A 24,313-nucleotide genomic window follows, 5' to 3' on the forward strand; every position below is an offset into this window, starting at 1 on the left:
GAGTTTGCATTACATTTGGATATCAGCTGGAAAAGAACAGGTACCTGCAACACGGGAGAGCACAGACATGTGACACAACTCCAAACCTCTCTGGAGAGAAAATACTGCTTGAGAGGAGAACTGGACCAAATCAAGCTTATTTTTCTTGTTGGTAAAGACTTATGGGGGGAGCTTTCACTCTCTAAAGTGAATGCTTCAGTGTTGTTTCTATTGTCTCCACAAAAAACAGGAGAGAAAAGAAACAAACCAACCAAAAAAAAATATGTATGCAGTAGCTAGTTCTGTATGAACAAACAAGCAGGCACCAAGTGGTTACTCCACCAGTCAAGAAGAAATAATGTAAATAAAGACAAAATATTACATTTCCAAGCTTTTCAGGAAAACATGACCATCAGATTACTTGTTACCACATTCCTTCTGCAATGACATAGAAGTAACAGAAAACAAAGAGCAAAGGTAAGCCCTTGCCTGCATCACTTAGCCAGGTATTTCAGTAGGCCAGTCAGCTATGTGCAACTTCAAAGTAATCCATGTAAGGAACTACTAGTCAACAGCATTATGCATAAATGACCATGCTTGACCTGCCCACTAGAAGTGCCTAACTGGACAAACCAACTATAGTGGTGTTTTAGTTCAACAGCTCAAAGAGCAACTGTTACCCACATATGCCAAACTCCAGGCTGATTACAATCACAGGAGGCACAGACCAAGGCTTCCCCAATGATGGGCTCTGCTCTAGCTGTGACTTCCAAGGTATCTTGCCTCAGCCTCATCCTGCTCATCACATGCTGGGGACAGTGGAAGCCCACATTTTGCCATTCTCCTGCTCTCCTGGGAAGCAGGTTGCTGAGCTAAAGCACTATGACCAACTGAGCAGACATGACGAAAAACTGAGTACAAGTTAGCCAGACTCATACTTTGAGTCTTCTTGGAATTCAGTAAGTTTTTTGCATAAACTGTATCCCTCATAAATCCACAGCAAAAGCTTGGAAATGGATCCATTAAGATCTGTCATAAGTCTCTGTCATAAGCATGGAGTTTAAACACTGTCTGTTCTCTAGAGAACTCCTCTCCTTCAGCATAGCCCAGAATAAATAATGCACTCCACAAAAGAAACACCCCTGTTCTTTCTTTGTATGTGAAACTGAAAAAGCTGCACACAAACATCAGCTGACATTAAAGTCAAGGAGTATTTGAGGATCCACCCCACATACACTGAAATGTTTAAGTAAAACTAATGCTGGTCATGTGGAAACATGAAGTTTTTTACAGTGAGGGTGACGAAGCACTGTCACAGGTTGCACAGAGAGGTGGCAGAGTCTCCCTCCTTGGGGACATTCAAAAGCCAGCTGGACAGTCTTGGTTAACTGGCTCTAGGGGACCCTGTCTGAACGGGACCAGATGACCTCCAGAGGTCCCTGCCAACCTCAATCTTTCTGTGAAAAGAGATCTCTGTCTCTCGTCTGTGCAATTCTGGGGTCGGCTTGTTGATGGAGAGAGGCTTTTTTTAAATAGAAACTAAATCAAAAAAATGTTTGGAGTCTTCAGTCAAATAGTGATTGGAGGAACACTCACTGGCAAGTCTGGAAGCAATAACACCAACTGGTACTTCCCATCCTAATTTAGCGCATCTCTCTTCTCAGAATATGAGCTATTGATTTTCTTTCAGGACTAAAACTGCTAAACACTTTCAGTGCCATCAGTGCTTTTTTTTTTTTTTTTTCTAATATCTAAGTAAAGGCCTGAATAATGCATTTGTAACTTTGGAAGTTTTGTGAATAAGTTGTGCAGCCTGAGGGAAAAATGTTCAAATTGGTCATCTCTCAGACTATATGCACGGCAGCTATGTGAAAAACTTGTGCACTGTGTGTTACAGAACACAGTACTGTTATTCACAGTGGGTATATGCTCTTGCCTGTCCACGTTACCCAGCTCTCATGCCTACATTAGGAAAACAAGCTCCTATCCAAAGTGAACTAAATGGATTACGCTACAATGCAGACACAGCAATGGCTTTCAAAGCAGACACAAACAAGCTTTTTATGAACTGAGTAAACTCAGGCATTTCAGGAATACCACCAGCACCATCTCAGAATCTAGCACAGAGAAGCTACCAAGGTTTTTAGGCGTAATCTGAACTGAGCTCCATGCTTCCCCAACTAATGTGTTGGAAACCAAGTCTGACCTAGTTTAACACAGAGGTTAAGTTTCTAAAGCATTTCAAGTCTGCCCTATCACAAGTACAAGCTAAACACTCTTCCAAGCACAATGAGCATACTCGGCACTTGGCATATTAGGCAACAATTTGAGTCAAATAACTGCTAAGTAACACATTTTTATATACAATTCCCTAGACTATGCAAGATGCACAAATAGAATTTTATACTTCTACAAGAAAAAGATTACTTCTCCACCAAATCTCTATCTATGGCTAATTGCTCCATTTGTACTTATATAATGAATTACATTCCTGTATTAAATTCATTTAGAAATCGAAAACAAACAAGAATCAAATCAAAACAGCTTTGAGCCAAACATTCAACAGAGGCATTGTTTATTACTGGTCTGTAATTCTAAATTATATTGACTCGTTCCCATACCTGCCTAAAGCTGCATTTTAGAATACAACAGATCCACCTTTCCAAAGCATGTGCCATCAAGAACAAAGAAGGACTTAAAGCCATAGAGAGGTATTTTAAGGTACTTCAGAAAAGCGTATCTCCGCTGGTTACTGTAGTATCCTCTACCTCAAACTTGTGATTTCTCTTCAAGTACATCTACCTGAAAATTTACAGTATTAATAGAGCACATGTACATTTCTAGCAAAGGTACGCTTGTTCACCAAAGAGTTCCAGCAGACTACAATTCATTAAATTCACCTTAAACGCACCTCCAAGTAGTAACTAGTTATGCCAAGTATAAGCTGCATAGAAAAACATTTTCAAGTTACAAGTAAGCTTATTTACCTTGATTCAAGAGTTAGATTTACTTCCCCAAATGCCAGAGAGCACACTGTGCAACCACAATACTGTAGCTGAGTGGCCAAGAAACACTCTGGACATGATCACACAGACACTAAGTATCTTCATTCCATCTGTATTTATTGAAAAAATATTTACATATTTATCACTACGCTATCAGCTGCTTTAACACAATCTCACACAGAAGAAGTAATGAAGAACATCACACTAGGATGGAAGAAGAGTGGTAGAATGTCTTTCCAAATGTCTTTCCCCACCCCCAAGTTGTCATAAGCGAAGAAAGTTCTCAGACTGAGTGTGCTGGCGTCCCACAGTGTGTGCGCCACAGATCAACAGCTTTGCTGACAATAGCATCGGTGTTATCTTGAGGAATCTACAAAAGATCAGGGCAAGATGCTAGTCAGACTACTCAATTTCGACTGTTTTGTTTAAAATAAAGATTATTAATTTCCAGTTCTGATTTTCTCTCCTTAAAAAAAAGAAAACAAAACTAGAATCCCATCTCCCTGCCCTACCATCCCACCACCCCTTTGTTTTTATCTACATGTACCATATTACCTCCATGTTTTAGACAAAAGGCTTGTATTTACAAAATGAAAGGTAACTACCCAGGCATCTCACGCTTCACAGATCCGTAAGCTGACATCTGGCAGAACTCATACTGGCCATCCATGACCACAAATGTACCTAATCTAACTAAGCTAGGTTACATCAGGATCCTACAGCCCTGCTGTGATGCTCCCTGATGTGATGTTCGCCATCCCACCTTTACATCAACAGAAACACACCATGAGTCTATAGATTCACACTCAGGCAAGGAGCTAAAAAGATGCCAGAAACCAACCCTGTAACAAGCTTCTAGAAAAATTAACCTAACCTCATCTGCACTTACTTTCACAGAAAGCCCTCAGTATCAGAGGAATATTGACAAATGTGTACAAACACAGATAACATTCCCCAAAGCCAAAAAATCATTTCATTCTATGAAAACCATACCTCCTGCTAGAAAAAACTGTTATTCTCATCCCCGCACATTCTCTCTTCACCTTGATAATAACACAGTATTCTCAACAAGTAAGTATCTTTTAGTATGTCTGCAATAGGCAGACTTTAATGCTGAAATACACTTTTATAAATCATGAAAGGTAATGAAAAGCACAACAAAATACTTACATTTTCCAAAAACTGTGTGATCTTTTCTGCAGTATTCAGTGCTATTATCTTCATTTTAAAGGTTAATAATATCTCCACAGCAACAAAAACAAGAATCTTGCAGGACCCACTAATAACTTTGTCCCAAACTCTACAGGAAAAAAAATGAAAAGGAATGACTAAAGACTACTGTAGTGCTTATCTGCTTATTCATCTGCTAGAACAACCTTCATACAAACACCTTTTTCCAGATTATTTTTCTGAATAACAGCAATGCATTGAATTAATCAGGTCAGGTTAAATAAAAGGCATTTTATCAACTCCAAAATCTGTACAGAGTGATGGCAAGCAGTAATGTAGTTTCTTGTTCAGAAACTGAACTGTTTACAAGCTCAAATAAAAAAAACAAAACTGGCTTTAATACCCTGAACTGTGACAACTGCTCTACAGCGTCTGGTAAAGGTGAGAATTTTTCCTAGTGCAAAATAGGAAATGGGCTCTACTTACATGCCTAATAAATACGCTCTTCAAAGAGTTAAGTAGCTGAAAATTTAAAAGGATGTAATACCTAACTACTACATCTCAAGAAGCTAACTGTTCCAGGTCACCTGCTGTGTGAGACACAAGTACAATGTTAAGCAGGATATAATCCATGATGTTTAAATTAGACACAAAGAACAACGATTAAGTCCTTCAATCCATCCCACTGTGCCCACTCTCTCAGAATTACCTAAGCACTCCTATCAGTTGTACAAAACCATACGTGGATCTCAAAGTTTTCATGAAATCTGAAGGGCAGGCCTCCAAAGTCTGCACGTACTTTAGCAACAGAACTTTCATGACTATTATAGGGACTCACGCTCCTGAAAGCAGCCTGCAGCAATTTGTAATTATCCTTCAGCCAGCAGCTCTATCTCAGGCCCAACTCAACAGACGCGGGATGAAAGACAATCCAAAACCAGTGTGAAACCATCTGTCAGATGGCAGCTTTTATGGATTTATATTATTTTTAGTTCTTGAATTTTGAGAGCTGTGTCAGAAAGACTTTCTGAGGATTACTGTTCCAGCTTCTTCTGGGCACTTGTTAGAAGTGTTTCTCCTTCCAAATTAAAACATAGAGGACGAAGATCATATACTATCCCCCATAATCTCTGAATACAGTAACACTAACTGGAAAACATCTTCTGCAGCCCACCTATAAACTTGGATCTACAGGTGTGCCTCTTCCAAAGATAACTCAATTTTTATATGACCTTCTCTCTCAGAAGAACTTGCCCTTCAGCCAGGAATGCCAGGAGAATACAACACAGGCATGACATGAACTTTGACGGCTTAATTGAAGAGTAGATATCACACCTTTAAAGAAGGAATTAAGAAGTGTGAGTCCAACAAAGGGCCATGAAGATGATGAAAGGACTGGTGCATCTCTCCTTCGAGGAAAGGATGAGAGAGATGAGACTGTTCAGCCTGGAAAAGGCTCAGAGGCAATCTCATCAATGTATATAAATACATGAAGGGAGGGTGCAAAGAGGATGGAGCCAAGCCCTTTCTAGTGGTGCCCAGTGACAGGACCAAAGGCAAAGCGCACAAACTGAAACACGGGAGGATCCTTCTGAACATCAGGAAACACTTTTACACTGCGAGGGTGACCAAGCACTGTCACAGGTTGCCTGGAGAAGTGGTAGAGTCTCCTCCCTTGAAGACATTCAAAAGCCGTCTGGACAGTTCTGGTCAACCGGCTCCAGGAGACTCCGCTTGAGCAGGGGGACTGGCAGGACCAGATGACCTCCAGAGGTCCCTGACTCAACTCTTGGTGATTCTTTGTGAAAAGCTTTTATAACTACAAATGTGGAATAGTTGCTGCTGTTACATGGTGCTTACATTCTGCACTGTGAGGGAAGAGATTGCAACTTCTTACTCATTTTTTGATACTCCCAGAGATGGGTAAAAGGCACAAAAACATCAGGCAACTGTGTCTATAGTCCTACTCACGAATGCTGGAAAACAAAGTATACACTGAATTCAGTAAGTTTTTTGTGACTATGATCATCTGTGTAATATGACAGTACTCAGCTAACCACAGGAACACTCTTGTAGGTATTTCATGAACAGTGAAATAGTAGTAATGACCACAAAGAAAAACAGAAACAGGTAGCTATGAAGGTACAGATTTTCCAAGGATTATGAAAATGAAGCCATTTATGTTTCATTAAGCTTTTCCTGTAGACATGACATGACTTACTCTGTGTGCATGTGTGTGAAGACACGGCATCCTTAAGACAGTTGCTGAGGTTTCCCAAGCAGTAGTACACAAAAAGCATCACAGAATTGCTGCTCTCTCTTTCTTAAGTATAATCATTACCGTCACAGCCTTTTCCCCTAGGCTGTAGCGGAATCATACTCAACTTTACTCCCTGGTTCTGGTCCTCTAGGCACCCAGGCCAGAGATGTTTTAAGAGAACCACTGCTTGCTCCTTTGCCTGTAGTCCTGGGGGCCCTTCCAAGGGCAACTGGGCTTGCACAAGTCTCATCCTGATGTCACGTCATGATCTTGTGCCCATCTGTCTCCAGAACTGGGAAACAGCTCAGTTATTTGGACAAAGACAAAGAGACGTAAGGTTTTCTATAGTAGCAGACCACATGCACATTCTTACGCTCTCCCACTCCACAGTAAATGTAAGGCATTTTTCATAATTCTGCTGTGTCACTGTGTCTGTTAAGAAATTACTTATATTTTAACCACTACATGTAATTTATGCAGGACATAGGCATCACAAACGTAAAACTACAGAAGCCATATATTAATATATGAGGTAGAGGCAGTTTGAAAGGCATTCACAAGATTTCAGGAGAACCGCCCAATAGTTTGCCACAACCAAGTGACCAGAGGCTAATAACCTAACACCACCTCATCAGCTATTATAGCCCTGCTAATGCCAAGTGCAGAATACAAACAATGTTCATCAGGGGCATGATATGTGACTGGCAACATTAGGCCACAAAAAAATGCCTGGCTTATTCATAATTATAACTGCAAAGCTGCATTACTTCTGTTGTAGCTGGATCATCTGGGGTGACAGTGCTGGAATAAATTGGCAGCTAAAGTGCCATTTTGCCTGTAGAGCTGCAGCCATAAATGGGACACCGTGGTTTAAGAGCAGGGCTCTCCAGCTCAGGGCCCATTCAGCACCATAGAATCACTAGGTTGGAAAAGACCTCTCGGATCATCAAGTCCCAAGATTCCTATCTGCCACTAAACCATGTCCCTGAGCATCTCATCTAACCGTCTTTTAAATACCTTCTGGGATGGTACATCTGAGCATCTGAAAGGTCTCCATGCACGGGGCTTGCTGAACAGATGACCAGATATGCTGTTGCCAAATTTGAGCAAGTAGGGCAATGGTGAGTATAAAAACAAAGGTGGAATCCAGTTCTCTCCCTGTTTTAGAGATGAGTAAGTCTTTCTATTCCTCTTGAGCCTGTCCTACAGGCTGGTTCATGTTCCAGGATGCACCCAGTCTACGTTACAGGCAGGATACAGAACCCCGAGGATATAGTGCCTTTGAAATGGCCAGTCTGCTGCTCTCTTCTAACAGTGCGGCACCTTTAAAAAGTTTGTTAAGAAGCTTGTCACATATCTCAGGTGTGTTAGGGCAAAGACACTACAAAAGCTCAAAGGAAAATTTCTGCATGAAACCTGGCTATATACATTTTCAAAGCCCACTAAAATTAAACGGATACATAAATTTTACCTGTGGTATAACCAGAAATGTGCTATAAAACAGTATTTACACTGAATGACAATGCTGGCCAAGACTAAGGCTAGTATTACAAAAATTAATCTCACTGTTATCGGATTAAATTTCTGCATAGCATACACAAATCTTGTATAATTTAGAGAAAAAAAAAGAAAACCATATAGTTTAGATTTAGCTCCCTAGCAGAGAAGGCTACAATTTATAGGAAGCAAGCAGCCTCTCTAAGAAATACAGTGTTAAATCATAAGTTAAATTAAATTATGAAAGACTGAGCTCAGATCATCTCTCGCTTGCTAAAAAAGTAAGTAAAACTCACAGGAGAATTGAAGACCTCTTTTCAGTTCTCAACAGTTCCAACACCGCCACTTGGGTACATTTCAGATAAGCATTCAAGCTTCTAGATTCTAATCCAAACTGAATCTCCAAGCATTAATTAAGTTCATCTGTCACATGCTACCCATGAAGTATGTTATTTCCTTGGCAAATGAGGCCGTTATGATTACAACTGAATAATTCAGAAACCTAAACTGGCAAGAAAAAGTGCACTTTTATCACGTTCCCACAAGAACTGTTGGGAAAAGGGATTGCTATGCCATTAGAAGTACCAACACTGAAATTTACTCCAGAGTGATACAAAAAGCCAATATTTTGACCTTTTCCATGAACAATATCTTTTTTTTTAAAAAGTATTTAAAAAATTACAGGTCAACCCAGTACTGTATTTCTGTAAGGTAAAATGGCATACAAGAATGCTAAACAATACACTAACTAGACATAGTATTGTATATAAATTAACTGATCCAAAATAGTAGAACTTTGAAACTAAAGATTCTGACAAAATGAAATATGAAATAAAAATTCATCTTGATTTTTTCTTTTACACTATTAAGATGATACAGCTCCATAAAACGTTCAATTTTCAACAGAAATTTAAAAAAATACCTGAATTTTCTAACAGCATATCTGCTGTGATGCAAATTCCTCTTTCAACTCTAGTTCTCAGCCACAAGAGCTAGTAGTAAAATTAAACTACATAAGCTTTAAACAAAAATATCTCCTAGAAGACATGCAAAGAGGTTCCTAATCCAGTAGCCTGCAAAGGCTACTTCAGATCACAGAAGCCAGCAGAAAAAAAAAGCCTGAAGAGTCTGGCAAGTCTCAGGTGGAGCCATCATTTCTACTGACAATATTTTACCTTCTGAGACACTAAGCTTCATAGAGACAAAGCACAATGAAACAAGGTCAATGATTATCTGCTGAAAATGACCTACAAACATAAATGTGAAACAGAGATGCCAAGAGACCATATATGTTCAATTGTTTTTGAGAAGGTAACATAAATTTTATACATACTTAGATAATTTCTGTAAAAATTATTAAAGTAGAAAAAGCTTTTAACCACCACATCATGCACAACCACTATACAGACATAACTACTCCAGAGCCTCACATGTGCTTGACAAAAGGAACCTGCCACATAATAATTAACAACGTATCACCTGAAGGTCAACTACCAAATCCTTCCGGTTTGGTTCAAAAAAATTATTCCTCTCAGACATATTTCTTGCTAACTGTAAAACATACAGAACTTAAGAAGAACATTGTACAACAAGAAAGCACCATTTCTAGTCTTACAGCTTGTTCACTAAACTTCATTTATTTTCATAAACAGAACATTCTGAAAAACAGCTTCACATTTCATGCATGAAATGTGAAGTCCCAGATAAACAAGGACGAATGCAATTGCTATTCAGATTATGACCAAATTTATCACACTAAAACATCTATTACAAAGCACTCTCTTTCCACATTTGGTTCCTATACTAGCTACTGAAATCATGGAGGTGTTGGAGGAAAGCTTCCCCTGAATCTTGTTACTTCTCAAAGTTCTCAGGCAGCTGAAAATGAAACCACTGTTTTCTTTGTGCCACTTCCTGCTCAGCTATTAGCAACTCTTGTTAATGCAGAAAGGACGCAATGTTAATGCAAAGGATGTTAATGCTTCTCTACATCTCATTTGAATTTTCTGCTTTCCAGGAGCTCTCAGGCAGTAAAACTTGAGAAATCATACAAGCTTCATATCAAAAGCCCTTCAGTGAAGTGTCATACGCAAGAACTTTACCCACTGAAAAGCTAAACAACCTATTTCTAACTGTAGAATCCTGATATAATGCACAATATTTCATTAACTTTGTAATACTCAACCTGCCCTAGTACATTTTAAAATAAACATTCTGACATGGTTTAATCCCAGCCAGCAGATAAGCACCACAGAGCTGCTCAGTCACTCCCTGCCCCGTGCACCATGGGATGGAGGAAGATTCAGAGGGGTAAAAGTGAGAAAGAAACTCATGGGTTGAGATAGAGACAGTCTAATAATTAAAAAGGAATAATAATAATTTAAGAAAGCGTAATAAGTAAGGAAAAAATGATGGTGAGGAAAATAAAACCCAAGAAAGACAAGCGATGCAAATGAAAATAATTGCTCAACCACCAACCAATCAATGCCCAGCGGCCTCCAAACTCCATCTCAGCTTTATATGCTGAGCATGACATCCCATGGAGTGGAATATCCCTTTGGTCAGCTAGGGCCAGCTGTGTCCCCTCCCGACTCCTGGTGAGCCCCCAGCCTCACCTGATGGAGTGGTGTGAGAAGAGAAGGCCTTGACTCTGTGTATAGACAGCAAAGCAGTAACTAAAAACGTCCCTCTGTTATCAACACTGCTTTCAGGGCAAACCCAAATATAGCCCCATACTACCTACTGTGAAGAAATTTAACTCTATCCCAGCTAAAACCAATATGTATGCCCAAAATCTTTTTCATCTAATGATAACACAGTATTGCACTCTCTAAGCAAGGATAAAAGCCTGAAAACTGAACACAATTCAGCTATCTGTCACTCAGAGGGAATGAGAAGTTTCAAATCCTAGGAGGCATTGTCTAACAGAATCAGCCACTATATTTAACACCATTCTTTTTTAATTTGAATTCAAGAAATGATCACACGGAGATTATCTTGCATCAGTACCAAGTGGAATCAAATCCAACTTTATCATTTCCAAGTTAACAATAAAGTTAACTCCACAATCTTACAGATAAAGTAAGGAAAGCTCCTTACCTGCTAGTGATGACAAAAAGGCAAAATTACTACATAATTACAAACAGAAAGAACAAAAAGAGAACTTGCCTCTGTAAACTGGACTCAGGTAAACAGCCTGCAAAACACTTTTTAAACCAAAGATCGTAAGGGAGCTTGCTCATTGCAGCACATGCTTTCAGATGCATCAGGAGTCTGTTATCTTCAATGTTCAAATACTGATCCAGAATTTTTGGCTGAGAAAAGAATTGGAAAATTTTAGGTAACACACATGAGAGTACCCTCCACAGTTAACACACACTGTCAGACGAGAAACGTCTTAAAAATTCAATCAGCATACACGTTAAAATAATGAACTTGCACTGTTTTAACGAAGAACATCATTTTCCAAAGTATAATAAAAGTGTTGCTGATTCTTCGCAATTAGCTAATTAAGTATCTAACTAAAGAAACAACTTCAGGTTCTTTAAATTGCTGACCAGGAGCAAAGCTTCCAAAATATGCAGTATTCCCTAATGCAAGGAGGTGTTTCAGAGCTTAAGGCAATAAAAAGATTAAACGTGCACTAATTACAGCTACTTTCACAAGAGAAATTGAGTTTCATTCACCTCAAACCTAATCGCCTTAGCACACATCAAAAATAAAAATCTATACACAATGCACACAACCTACATACCCAGCAAATCAATTTTGAGAGCAAATCTCTGCAATGTATTAAAAGGTGGATGTTGATTTCTTGTTTAAAAACCCAAAGTCTTTAGAAGGACAAACATGTGGATAATTGTCCACGCAAAAATGTAGAGAATTCTCATTTTGTTTGAATTCTAATGCAACAAAACACAGATGTTCATAAATTCAGGAGTACCTTTATGCTTTTTGTCATAATTAGGTAAACAGAAAACACTTCCTTTGTCCATATTCTAACATTCCGAGACTTGGTTCAATGTTCATATTAAAACAAAAACTTAGGTAGGGAGACGCTCGGCACACTCTATGTAGTAACAGCACGTTTTCTTTAAAAATGATCCTCTGTTCCTTGAAAGGAATTACAGAAACTGGTATGGCTGAATGTGCCTTCCAGGAACAGGCAGTTTAAAAAGTATTTCTTATTTCCAAAAGAATAATAAACAAAGAACACATGTAATTTTCTGCAATGAATTTTCATTTAGTGATTGCTAGTGCACAGATACTCTGATACATTTACCTCAGTGGATATTGTTAACTAGAAGTTTCTTAGCAGTTAAGACTACCTGAAGAATTGCAACAGCTTTTGTAATTTTCATAACTATGCATTTTCTTTACAATGAAATTTTAATTTTTTAAACCAGTAAGACAGAAATTCAAAATTAATATTATATGAGATCAGTGCCAAAAGAACTCTATTCCACTTTCTATTATAGCTTAATTTGCAACATACTGGTTTTCTGAAGACAGAGCACCCTGCTCGATTTATGAAACAAAACAATTGTGCTTTGTCTACCATCCAATGAGCAGCATATGGATGCCAGAGATGCAGCCTAAAAAGCAGCAGACATACATCAAGATGTTTTTAACTCTGCAACATTTTAACTGCTTAAAATAAATAAAATTCTTAAGTGACCAGTTGGGGAGAAATAGAATTCAACTGGATACAATGTAAGCTTTAGCTAAACTAAGAAGAAAATAAGATGTAATTGAAAACTACCATGCAGGAAACAAAACCAATTTCTAATGTTAGGTCAGAAAAAGCATCCTACAGGACAGCACAATCGCAATAAAAAAGCACTCCTGTTTTCTGAGAACTGTTGGTGGAAAAGAATCCAAGGATGTCACCTCTGATGTTCCAGTTGTCTCCATATATTAATGCTTTCCATGACTGGCTCTCCTCACCAAGAAAAAATGAAGTGTTTTTTTCCTTACCAGCTGTTGCAATGAATCTTTGTGCTTGCTGTTGAGCTGATTCACAAAGCAACTGACAAGCCAATAGCATTCTATAGGATCTTCCACCATTTCCTCCATTGCTTTCGCAATAGCAAGAAACACTTCATCTTCAGGTTCCTGGAAATAAAAGTCAAAAAAGTGAACTAGGCAGAAGTACTGGACTATCTGAATTATTCTTATATTACTTTTCCCTGCTACTTGAGAAAACAAACTGGAATCAATGCACACAAAGAGCTGCTCTGACATTCATAAATAAAACATTGGGCAGCAGCTGGATTATGGTGAGAGATACCTACTAAAGCAGAACAAGTACGATTTGTCTTGCTTTTAAAACCAAAACATACAACAGGAGTTTGGAAGAACTGATTCAAAGTTCTCAAATGAGAAAATATCACATCCTAATAAGGTAGCAGTAAACCTACTTCTATGCCCTACATTTTTATACTGCACAGTAGCCGAATATTTCATCCTATTCCTTGCTAAGGGTCTGGACAGGCCCTTTGAACACCTCTGTCACGTCTGTTAGTTACTGAAAAAGGTAACACAGTCATAGAATCATAGAATAATCTGGGCTGGGAGGGACCTTAAAGATCATCTATTTCCAAGCCCCCTGCCATGGGCAGGGACACGTCCCACTAGATCAGGCTGCCCAAGGCCCCATCCAACCTGGCCTTGAACACCTCCAGGGATGGGACAGCCACAGCTTCCCTGGGCAACCTGTGCCAGTGCCTCACCACACTCATAGCGAAGAAATTCCTCCTTATGTCTAGTCTAAATCTGTCCGTCTCCAGTTTATACCCATTGCCCCTGGTCCTATCACTACAAGCATTTGCAAACAGTCCCTCCCCAGCTTTCCTGTAGCCCCTTCAGGTACTGGAAGGTCGCTATAAGGTCTCCTCTGAGCCTTCTCCAGGCTGAACAACCCCAACTCTTTCAGCCTGTCCTCCTATGGGAGGTTCTCCAGCCCTCTGATCATCCTTGTAGCCCTCCTCTGGACCCGTTCCAACAGCTCCATATCCTTCTTAGGTTGAGGATTCCAGAACTGGACACAATAGTCCAGGTGGGGTCTCACAAGAGAGGAACAGAGGGGCAGAATCACTTCCCTAGCCCTGCTGGCCACGCTTCTTTTGACGCAGCCCAGGATACAGTTGGCCTTCTGGGCTGTGAGCGTACATTACCGGCTCATGTCAAGCTTCTCATCAATGAGCACCCCCAAGTCCTTCTCCACATGGCTGCTCTCAATCACATCATCCCCCATTCTGTATTGAAATCTTCCTAGACAAATAAATATCTTTTCCAGGTGACAAGGATCTTATTCCCCACACATGACCAGAAGCATGACAAGTACACCATCATCTTTTCTGCTGAGGATATATTTACTTCCCCAACAGAAGTATCAGCATGCCTGAACTACAATTACTGGTATGACAGCACATCGGGTAGGTGGAGGCGAACTGACTCTAAACCAGCCAGACCTCATGCCAACAGCTAGCTCAGGAAGTGTTTAAACTGGGAAGACACACATGGAAAGGCTCTGCATTTGACCTATGTCTTACAGTCTTCCTTATGCTGAGTACTGACCACATTAGGAGGCAGGGTAACAAGCCACGTAAGTCTCCACAGTTCAATTTACTGTAACCATCAGGAGCAGTAAGCTGCAGCATCACAGGCTTTCACAACTCATGCAAAACATGTGGATAATCTAAATACTACTGGGATATGCCTCTGCTACATAGACTGCTGCAACAGACTCATATGCCGACCAAAACTCTGCTTTCAGATGCACAAAATATATTTAGCAGATTTCTGTGATTTGTGACTCAAATATTTCAAAATATTTATACCAATCCAACATCATCTTTATACCTCTCTGTCCCCACAATAAAACACCTGTACTACTGCCAAGCAGTAACCTCTTATAAGTTTAAGGGGACAGACACTGCACTGAGAACAGGCTCTCACAAAGAGAACAAATGCTTTCTACAGCAAAAAAAACCCTAAGTTACAGGATTAATAACTGTGGGTCTGTGAAAGGCCATCGCAGTATTGACAGCAGCTTGTGCTCTGGGATGCACCGACAAAGCATGTGCTCAGAAAGCAATACTGCTCTAGAAGGGATGAATTTTCAGCACACTGGGTCATGTATGAAGATTAAGGAAATTTCTCTTCAGGAAACCTGCAGGGTAGGAGGGACACATTCCTAAGCACAAAATATTTTCCCCTCCTCAGACAAAAGAATGTTGTATATAATCATACAGTCCAAAATATTACTGAATTTTCCATGTTAGCTTTGTTTAATTATTTTATTAATTTTTAACTTCTTTTTAAGTTCTTCCATTATTTTTCATCTGTAATAACAAAATTTGACATAAGTAAGCTGGGATAGAGTGAAAATAGATAAGTAACATTAAATATGGGATAAAATCCACTTTGGAAAGTCCCATGGCTCCTTTCATCACTCTCTCTTTCACAGAAGCTTATACTTACAATCCATATATTGTTTTTTATTATCACACTATAGACTTATCATCAAAATATAGACTTGTTTACCTCTATGCGAACGCACTATAAACTACAGAGTATATGCATTACCTGACTGAAGTCTGGATCAGTTCAGACTAACAGAAAAAGAAGGTCAGTAAACAAATAATTTAAACATACCATATAATTTGAATAAATCATTGCTTTTACTAGCTCTGAATTATCCTTGTTCCAGGACCTTAAGGATCTATGAGCTCCAACAAGATCACGTCATTTTCATTTCAGTGCATAAAGAAACTGAAGTGTAGTAGAATATAAAAGGCTTGAATCCTCACAGGCAAAATAGACAAAAGAGATTTTAAGGCATAAAATCTTATATAGGGACTTAGGGGAAGGAAAAGAGAAAAGCACTTTGACTAAAATCCATTATTTTATACTAGTACTTCCCTGCTTTCTATTCACTTTACTTTTTCTATCTACACGCATTTGTGGAACTCTTGCAGTTGAGTTTCTCACAGGTTTATACCTTGAGGTTAAAAAAAATACTGTATTTAAAAGACTGTTAAAATCACAACTGACCAATGGAAAAGCTGAGTTTCGAGGCAATTTTCCTGACTCCAGTTGATGGATGCGGAGAAAAACTTCTACCTGTGGGGTAGAATCATTAATAAAACGAATTACATGAAGAGCATGATGTATATCCCAGTACTGCTCCTTCCGGTACTTCATCACCAAAGCATGAGATTCATGATGAGGAGGAATAATTCCTAAAAAAAATAGAATAATTTACAAAAATAAATTAAAAAAAAGTATCTGTAAAGAGAAAAACCAGATTACTCAAACTTCCTTTCCAAGAGTTCTGCCTAAATTCAATTTCTACTACAGAAATGTAGGACCTGGCACTCCACTTTGTTCATAAACTTAGTCAAATAGAGGGAGAGAATTCTATAAACTGGAACCAATAAAGCACTCCAGCATTATATTTATAAAAACAGAATTCATATGTTAACTAAGCATAGGCGAAGTCTACCCTTAGACTATAGTTTCTCAAGCCTTCTACAAGGTTTTCAGCAAATGAACAATAACTCTTTAGTATACTACCTCAGTGTGCCAATAAAACATGTCATTGTTGTGATAGACAAAAAAGAATTTAATTAGTTTATTCTCCAACAACCTACCTTTATTTTTAAATTGTGAATCTTAATTGTTACTTGTTTATACCTACCTGTAGTTTTCAATACAGCACTATTTGTGCGGCTTCCATTTATTGTGAAAACAAAGTGGATGCAGAATGTGTTTTATATACATTAGCTGTTCACATGTTCAAACTCTACACTTTGTCTGAGATTATCAGAGAATATATACATACAATCAACTAACACAAAGATACTGTACATTCCAGTATTATTTACTGCTAGGTTTCTGCCAGAAAATTCTTTAGTCACTGTATCCTAGAGCCATCCTCTCAAAACCAACATTCAGAAGCAACACTAATCACATAGGTTGAATCAGTTACAGATTAAAACTGAAGAATACCATCTAAACACTTTGCAAAGTAAAGGTTTTTAATTTCTTTGCACAACACAAATTTTTGTTCTAGTTTCCTAGGAGGAAAACTAAAAAAGAGGAGGGAAAGCATCCAAGTAGAAAAGCAGAGAAAAACAGTTTACAATCTCCAGAAGAGATGTTCAACATTTCACTTCATCCTTCCCCTCACTCAAGACTCAATCTTGCCACGCACTGCTGTTCACAACAAAACTGTCACAGGCTTCAACAGAAATAAGATCTTACCCAAACTCAAACCAAAAAATGCCACTTCCCTATCACTAGTGGAGCAGAATTCTTCCCATTGTAGAAACCCAGGAGAATAAAGTATTCTCAATAATCAGTTCTGGAACAGGCTACCTGCTGCTTTTATATCTCATATAAAGAAAAACAAATTCCTGCCAAGTGTCAAACCACAAAAAGATTTAGTTTTAGTAACAAGCACATCAGACAGAAAATTATCTTTTATTTTTCAACCTGTCTGCATTTCAAAAGCTGGGACAAAGCAAGACATTTTTCACATTATGCACAGAGTCAACACCATGACTTTGTATGTACATTCTGCCAACTGTTTTTCCCAAATACAGAAGAAAATCTTAGGTGGGCAGAAAAGAAGCTTAAACAACACAGATACGTCTAGAAATCATCGTGAACAGGAAGTCATACTCGAACAAGAAGCTAACAGAGACACTGCTGACATACTATGCAACCTGGAACAGCACTGAGCCTTAGTATATGTTTGAGACAATTCTGCTGACAGGATAGAATTCCTTTTGTTAAACTATTAACATTATTTCTAGGAGATGTTACACCTCCCACCAGAAATGGACTGGGCTGTTATTCCAATCATTTAAGGAAATATGCTTTGCATTGCTCTCCCAAATATTAGCTTTTCTAACACAGAGATGCAGCAAAGGAAAAGTCCTTCTACCTCTGTTCACCCAAGGAGGATACAGAATGATCCTCCTTGGATCAAGTACAGTATGCGTACTTGAAACAAACCACTCTGGCTTTAAAATAAAAAATACTTTAAAAAAATCAACATAATTTTCCATACAGTTAACTCGGAAGGTGCTTTATGTTACTACATGATTCACAAATCATCCTATCTAAAATTGCCAAAGGTAGACCACTGGCTCTGCAGTGAGCTACAAATTTGCCAAGAGACTGTATTCTGGTATCATAATTTTGGCTGAAGGATCTTGCATTGAGTCACTTGTCCAAACCTCCTACACTATATTTCCTACTATGAATATTTTAAAGAATGCTGACTACTTCACTAGGGCCCAGAGCACAAGAATCTTTTTCATCCTAAAATTACTACTCTAATGGCAGAGGCTTTTATTCGGTAGGATTATTAGTTCCATGATCAATGCCAAGAACTTCAAGTTTTATAATTAGATCTTGCACCTCCTGCACACTGTTCATTTACTACCTCTCCCAAAACAAAGGTTTATAAATCCAAAACATCAGGATTATGAAGCCACAATTTTTAAAATGTAGAAAATTGGGGGGGGGGGGGAAGAAGAAAAAAAGATTAAGAGATTGTTTAAAACTTAGCCAAAACTTTCTAATACATTATTTCAAACTCCAGGCACTGTAGTGGCACATGGACACGAAGAAGGGAAACAAAAGACATTTACTTAGAAACTGTTCAAGTCTGGCAGTGTTTCTCTACAGACAGCAACTCTAAGAGAAACTCTCCAAATACTTTGTAAGGTTCAGAACTCCCAATCCTTCCACAAACCCTCCTGTTGCCAAGTGACACAACCTCCCATTTAGGAAACCAAACACACTTGACCAGTTACTGCAAAGGCATTAGTATTTTGAATTAGTCATCTGACCAGTGCAGTTTAAGGAGAAGAGAATCTATTCACAATTTTTTATATTTCCAGGGATATCATAATTTGTCTCTGGCCTCATAACTTCTTTAAAGGCAAACACAATTTAAAGCCAGAAGCAAAAACAGGAGAAACCAAGATTTTATAGAACACAAAAGCTTCTCTTTAGACTAAACATTTATTCTAGACCTTGCCCATTTTTTTTTTAAGTTTAATCACAACTTCACTTCAAATTAATCATCTGTTATTTTAGGAATGGAAATGAATATCTTATCAGATATCAGTGGCTTATAATCCACCTTTCAAATCCATTTTAGAAATTTACTTGGATAGTGTTACAAAGTTAAACATAGAAATACACTCTTCCATGTACACCTCAGCAAAAGTTCTCAAAAACTAGGCATGGAATATCAGTTTATAATTGCCATCGTGCATCCTAGCCGGATACAAAAATAGGCTAACTATGTATCACAAGGGAGTACAGAATAATCCATGTCATTAACTCTCTAAAGTAAAAAAAAAAAACCCACAAAAAATACCTCTTCTGACATAGTCATTTCTACAGAGGATCACAGACATTCTATTTCATACCTAAAAGCACTTTCCACACCAGTATACGGTACATGGACGGGAGAGGAAACCTTTGACTAAATGTGCAGAGCTTCTCAATATCTGTAGAGAAATAAAGAGAAATAAAAAAGGTTATGATAAATCGAAATATAATTATAAATAGGCTTGAGTCTCTGATCTCGGTATGACAAAACCTTAACTGCAGATCAAAATCCACACTTTCATTGTGTATTATCAACAAATGTTTTCACAGCTTCAGCTGGGAAAAGGACGTGCTCTACAAATTGCAACAATTCTCAAAAATATACGCCTTGGCTTGATTTACAGTAAAACTACCCTACCAGGAAGAAACTCTACCATTTTTGTCAACATTTCACAAACCACGTTCCTATGTCAAAAAAATTAAGGGATTTTTTAAAGTGACAATACTTATCTTTCTGTTCTGTTAGAGATGTGGTTCTCCTCAGGGACCAACAGCAAAAACAAAATCAAAATTGCTTTGAGGTTAGATGTAATTAACAGCATGAGATGATACATTTTGAAATCAAAATTGCTTTCATTAAAAAGCTTTTAGTTTCTCGGGCACAGAGATGACAGAAGGAAAAAAAGGAACAGGCTAGCAGGCACATCTTTAACAGTTTTAAAAATCAGATTTTCTCATCTTTCAAACTCAAAGGACTGCTAGTAGTAACTGAGAGATTAGCGGCAAAAGAAGCAAAACTTAAATGAGTACTAAGCACAGCAGCTAAACATTTTCCATTAATCCCTTCCCTGCCCCAAATCACCAAAGTAATAGAGGAAACAATGAAATCAACTTGCCCAGCCGGTCATCTTTTAACAGAATTTCCAGTGACTTCTTTTCTTCAACACCACGAAATCCCACTTTTTCATAATACACCGAGCGAAAGTTCCTCTGAGAGTCATCAGCCATGATTGATTCCTTTTGGAGAAACAGTAATTCCCTTTAAGACTTAACAAGAACACATTCCTCTTGTGTTATATGAAGTACTTTTGCACACTGATAGCAGTTGATTGCCTATATTTCTATAGTATTAATAAACCCTATAAAATATTGAAATTGTCCAAGATTTTTTTTGCCATATGCTAACACAATCATGAAAATAACTGAATCGAAACAAGGCCTAAAGATATTCAATTTCCAAACAAGAACCAGCAATTTAAGAAACATTTTATCCCGGTTGAAAATTATACTACTTTTCAAAAAGTTGAAAACAAACAAAGAAACAAAGAAAAAAAAAAACCAAATACTGGAGAGACAGTTATTCTTTTATGTGATAAACTGTATTTCAAAACCAGTATAAAAAACAGTTAGGAGTCTGACAAAGTTTTGGCTACAGAAACCCTAATCAGGTACAGCTGTTACCCAGGTAAGTAAAATTAACAGGCTTCATACTCACCAGAGAAGGTAACCAGAAGCAAGGACAAGCCAATGTTGGCCTCAGTAGCACAGGAGTGACAGGAAAGAATAAGAGCAGGCATATAGGGTTGTCCTCAAGCTGCAGATTTGAATGAAATGTTCACATTGTTATCAGGTGCTGCAACAGTCGCAGCATTGAGCTAGTTATTCCAGTACTAAAAAGAAGTAATTGCTCATCCCTACAGAGAAAACAACGGGAAAGTGCAGTGAGTACTCTGTGTTTCAGAATAAATGCAATTGGCAGTTCAGTTCAACCTTCTAAATATCAACGTTCTCTGCAGAACCTGCAAATATGAGAAAGCTCTGTTTTGTGACTCAAAGGACTAAAAATAATGTTAACTTTTAGGCCTAGTAACAGCAGCAAAATTTGAGTGAGGAGTAGTGGGTGAATGATGCAGTGAAAAGGTTTTTCAGTTAAATTCTTATTTTCTTTGCTGACCAAAGTACACATCAGGAGCAATGCATTTTCAGACATAAACAAAGGCCACGATTGTGTAAAGAATGCACATATTTAATTTTGTACATCCACAAGGCCTATTTGTGTTTCAAATTAAGTCCATTTTTAGTGCTTTGTAGGATCAAGGCCAAGGCTTGACAGAAAAACATAAAACAGCAAAGGACAGGATTAATGGTTTATGAGATAGTCAAATAATAGCTCAAAAGCAGAGAAAAATATTCTTATATTACTTGCAAGACATTCCAGTTTTGCACTATCCTTATGAAAACGGATTGTGATGTGCATGCATTGTGCATTTAAGCACCCAGTGATCAGATTTTCAACTATTTACATTGCAGCTATGTCTATCAGCAGGTTCATGATGCTACAGACACTCAACTGCATATGAAATATTTTTAAATCTGAATTTAAAATGTGTGATTTAGAAAACATTTAGCCCGTACCACTTGTGGACAGTAGAGTCATAGAACAGAAACAACAAATCTCATTTGAAGAATAACAGCATGACCTGTAAGAAACGAATGCCTTTTAAATTATTTTAAACTATCAGTATACCAGCAGTATATTTTATTTACTCAGTGGAAAAAAGGAGGAACACCATCCCTCCAAATATAGGATATATATTGTTGTGGTTTGAATCATAGAATCACCAGGTCGGAAAAGACCTCTGAGATCATCGAGTCCAACCTTACCTATCTGCCACTAAACCATATCCTTAAGTACCTCGTCTACCTGTCTTTTAAATACCTCGAGAGATGGTGACTCAACCACCTTCCTGGGCAGCCTCTGCCAGTGCCCAATGACCCTTACTGCGAAAAATTTTTTCCTAATGTCCAATCTGAACGTCCCCTGGCGCAGCTTGAGGCCATTCTCCCTTGTCCTATCACCTATCACTTGGCAGAAGAGACCAACATCCTCCTCTCTACAACTTCCTTTCAGGTAGTTGTAAACAGTGATAAGGTCTTCCCTCAGCCTCCTCTTCTCCAGGCTAAACAACCCCAGCTCTCTCAGCTGCTCCTCATAAGACTTGTTCTCCAGCCCCTTCACCAGCTTTGTTGCTCTTCTCTGGACACACTCCAGAGCCTCAACATCATTCTTGTCGTGAGGGGCCCAGAACTGAACACAGGATTCGAGTGCCTTGTACAGGGCAGAATAACCTCCCTGGACCTGCTGGTCACACCGTTTCTGATACAAGCCAAGATGCCATTGGCCTTGTTGGCCACCTGGGCACACTGCTGGCTCATGTTCAGTCAGCTGTCAACCAGCACCCCCAGGTCCTTTTCCTCCAGGCAGCTTTCCAGCCACTCTTCCCTTAGTCCGTAGCACTGCACAGGGTTGTTGTGCCCCAAGTGCAGGACCTGGCATTTGGCCTTGTTAAACCTCATGCCATTGGTCTCGGCCCAGCAGTCCAGCCTGTTTAGATCCCTTTGCAGAGCCTCCCTACCCTCCAGCAGATCCACACTTCCTCCCAGCTTAGTGTCATCTGCAAACTTGCTGAGGGTGCACTCAATGCCTTCATCCAGGTCATTGATAAAGACACTGAACAGGACTGGACCCAGCACTGAGCCCTGGGGACACCACTTGTGACCGGCCTCTGGCAACTGAGCTAAACTGTGACATATTTTCATGTAGGGAAACAAATGATGTTCCAATCTTTACAGGTATCGTCAATAAACTGGAAAAAGGAAGGGTGGGAAATAAACCTTTAGAATCATAGAATCTCTAGGTTGCAAAAGACCTCTTAGATTATTGAGTCCAAACATTCCTATCTGCCACTAAACCATGTCCCTGAGCAATGTCCCCCACTAAACCTGTCCCCCAATAAACCACGTCCCTCTAGCCAGCTCATTGGGAGAGTCCTTCACGGAAGTGTACAATTAACTCATCCCGTCTTCAAAGACGAATGCGTTTTTCAGTCTTAATAGTGCTTTTCATTACAAATTCCTTGCCGGGTGACTTTAACAGCAGCAAAGCAACATAAACAACCAGGTAAAGAGCCAGGCACAGTCTGCCCACTCATAGCAGACCTTCCCTCCGTAATACCCGGAGGAAAACACGGATCTATTCGGGCACAACACCGTCCATTCAGGCACAGGACCATCTACCCATGGAAATCGAACAGCAGGCTGACAGCCACCCCCCCCCAGCCCACTCGGGCAGGGACCGAGCATCCCTCGCCCCATCCCTGCCCACACACACGCGGAAAGGGGATGCGCTGGGATGTGCTGGAAGGGGATGCACCGGAGGAGGATGCACTGGAAAGGGGAACCGCTGGAAGAGGATGCGCTGGAAAGGGGATGCGCTGGAAGTGAATGCACTGGAAAGGGGATGCGCTGGAAAGGGGATGCGCAGGATTCCCTCCCAGGGGGCGGCGGCGGAATGGGCTGGGGGCTTGCGGAGAGGCAGGAGCCACGGCAGAGGCCTGAGGAAAAAGGGGGGATGAGTGCGCAGCGAGTGACAAACCCCCATCTCCCCGGACCCCCCCAGCGCCCCCCGGCACCTACAGCAGGCGGAGCGGCCACCGAGCGGCGTGCAGAGCGCAGGCGCCGGCACCGCCCCGGGAGGCGGAGGGGAGGGCGGAGCTGCCCCGGTCCTGCCCCAGGGAGGGCTGCGGGAGGTGTTCCCGCCGCCTCTCAGGCAGCCCGGGGCGGTTCCGCACCTCTGTTGTTCTCCCCATGGGCCCTTCGCTCCAGCCGGCTCCTCCCCGCCTGTTTGCTGAGGAGCGGTGCCGCTCCCCGTCCTTGCTGTGGTACCGAAAATGCCGGCAAACGAAACTCCCTTTTGGAGTCTTAGAAAGCAGGCATCCTTTATCAGGCCTGGGCAACACGAGGAGCGATCTCCATCGATCACATGCAGAGAGACGAGGTGGGGACAGAACTTGTTTCCCACCTACCCACATGGGTATAAATTTTCCTGGAAAACTTGCGCACGTTCTGTTACTTTCCAGGGAATAATTTTAATGGTATTATGAACTTCACAACAGTCAAAACTCTTGCCATTTTGGCAAAACTCTTGCCGGCTCCAGCTCTGCCTGGCCTTGCATTTGAGATGGCGCAGGGATGCAAACAGAGG

General features: G+C 39.8%; 1 protein-coding gene across 4 annotated transcripts; it reads right to left on the bottom strand.

Moving 5' to 3' along the window:
- Positions 1-2,845: 2,845 nt before the first annotated feature.
- Positions 2,846-23,804, bottom strand: TBC1D7 (TBC1 domain family member 7). 4 transcript variants are annotated; one of them, XM_054059752.1, is made up of 9 exons: positions 23,746-23,803; positions 20,765-20,863; positions 20,166-20,286; positions 19,368-19,448; positions 15,970-16,157; positions 12,889-13,026; positions 11,080-11,225; positions 4,155-4,284; positions 2,846-3,354 (listed from the first exon to the last, which is right to left on the bottom strand). In XM_054059752.1, the coding sequence occupies exons 3-9, from the start codon at positions 20,275-20,277 to the stop codon at positions 3,268-3,270; spliced, it is 882 nt and encodes a 293-aa protein (XP_053915727.1). In that variant the 5' UTR covers positions 20,278-20,286; positions 20,765-20,863; positions 23,746-23,803; the 3' UTR covers positions 2,846-3,267. The 4 variants fall into 4 exon arrangements, with proteins under 4 accessions (XP_053915727.1, XP_053915728.1, XP_053915729.1 ...); XM_054059753.1 differs by having other exon boundaries at positions 20,765-20,963; positions 23,746-23,792; XM_054059754.1 differs by lacking the exon at positions 23,746-23,803 and adding an exon at positions 21,685-23,486.
- Between the last annotated feature and the right edge of the window lie 509 nt (positions 23,805-24,313).

This window comes from Cuculus canorus, chromosome 2, assembly GCF_017976375.1.
Source record: "Cuculus canorus isolate bCucCan1 chromosome 2, bCucCan1.pri, whole genome shotgun sequence".
Taxonomy (NCBI): Eukaryota; Metazoa; Chordata; class Aves; order Cuculiformes; family Cuculidae; genus Cuculus; species Cuculus canorus.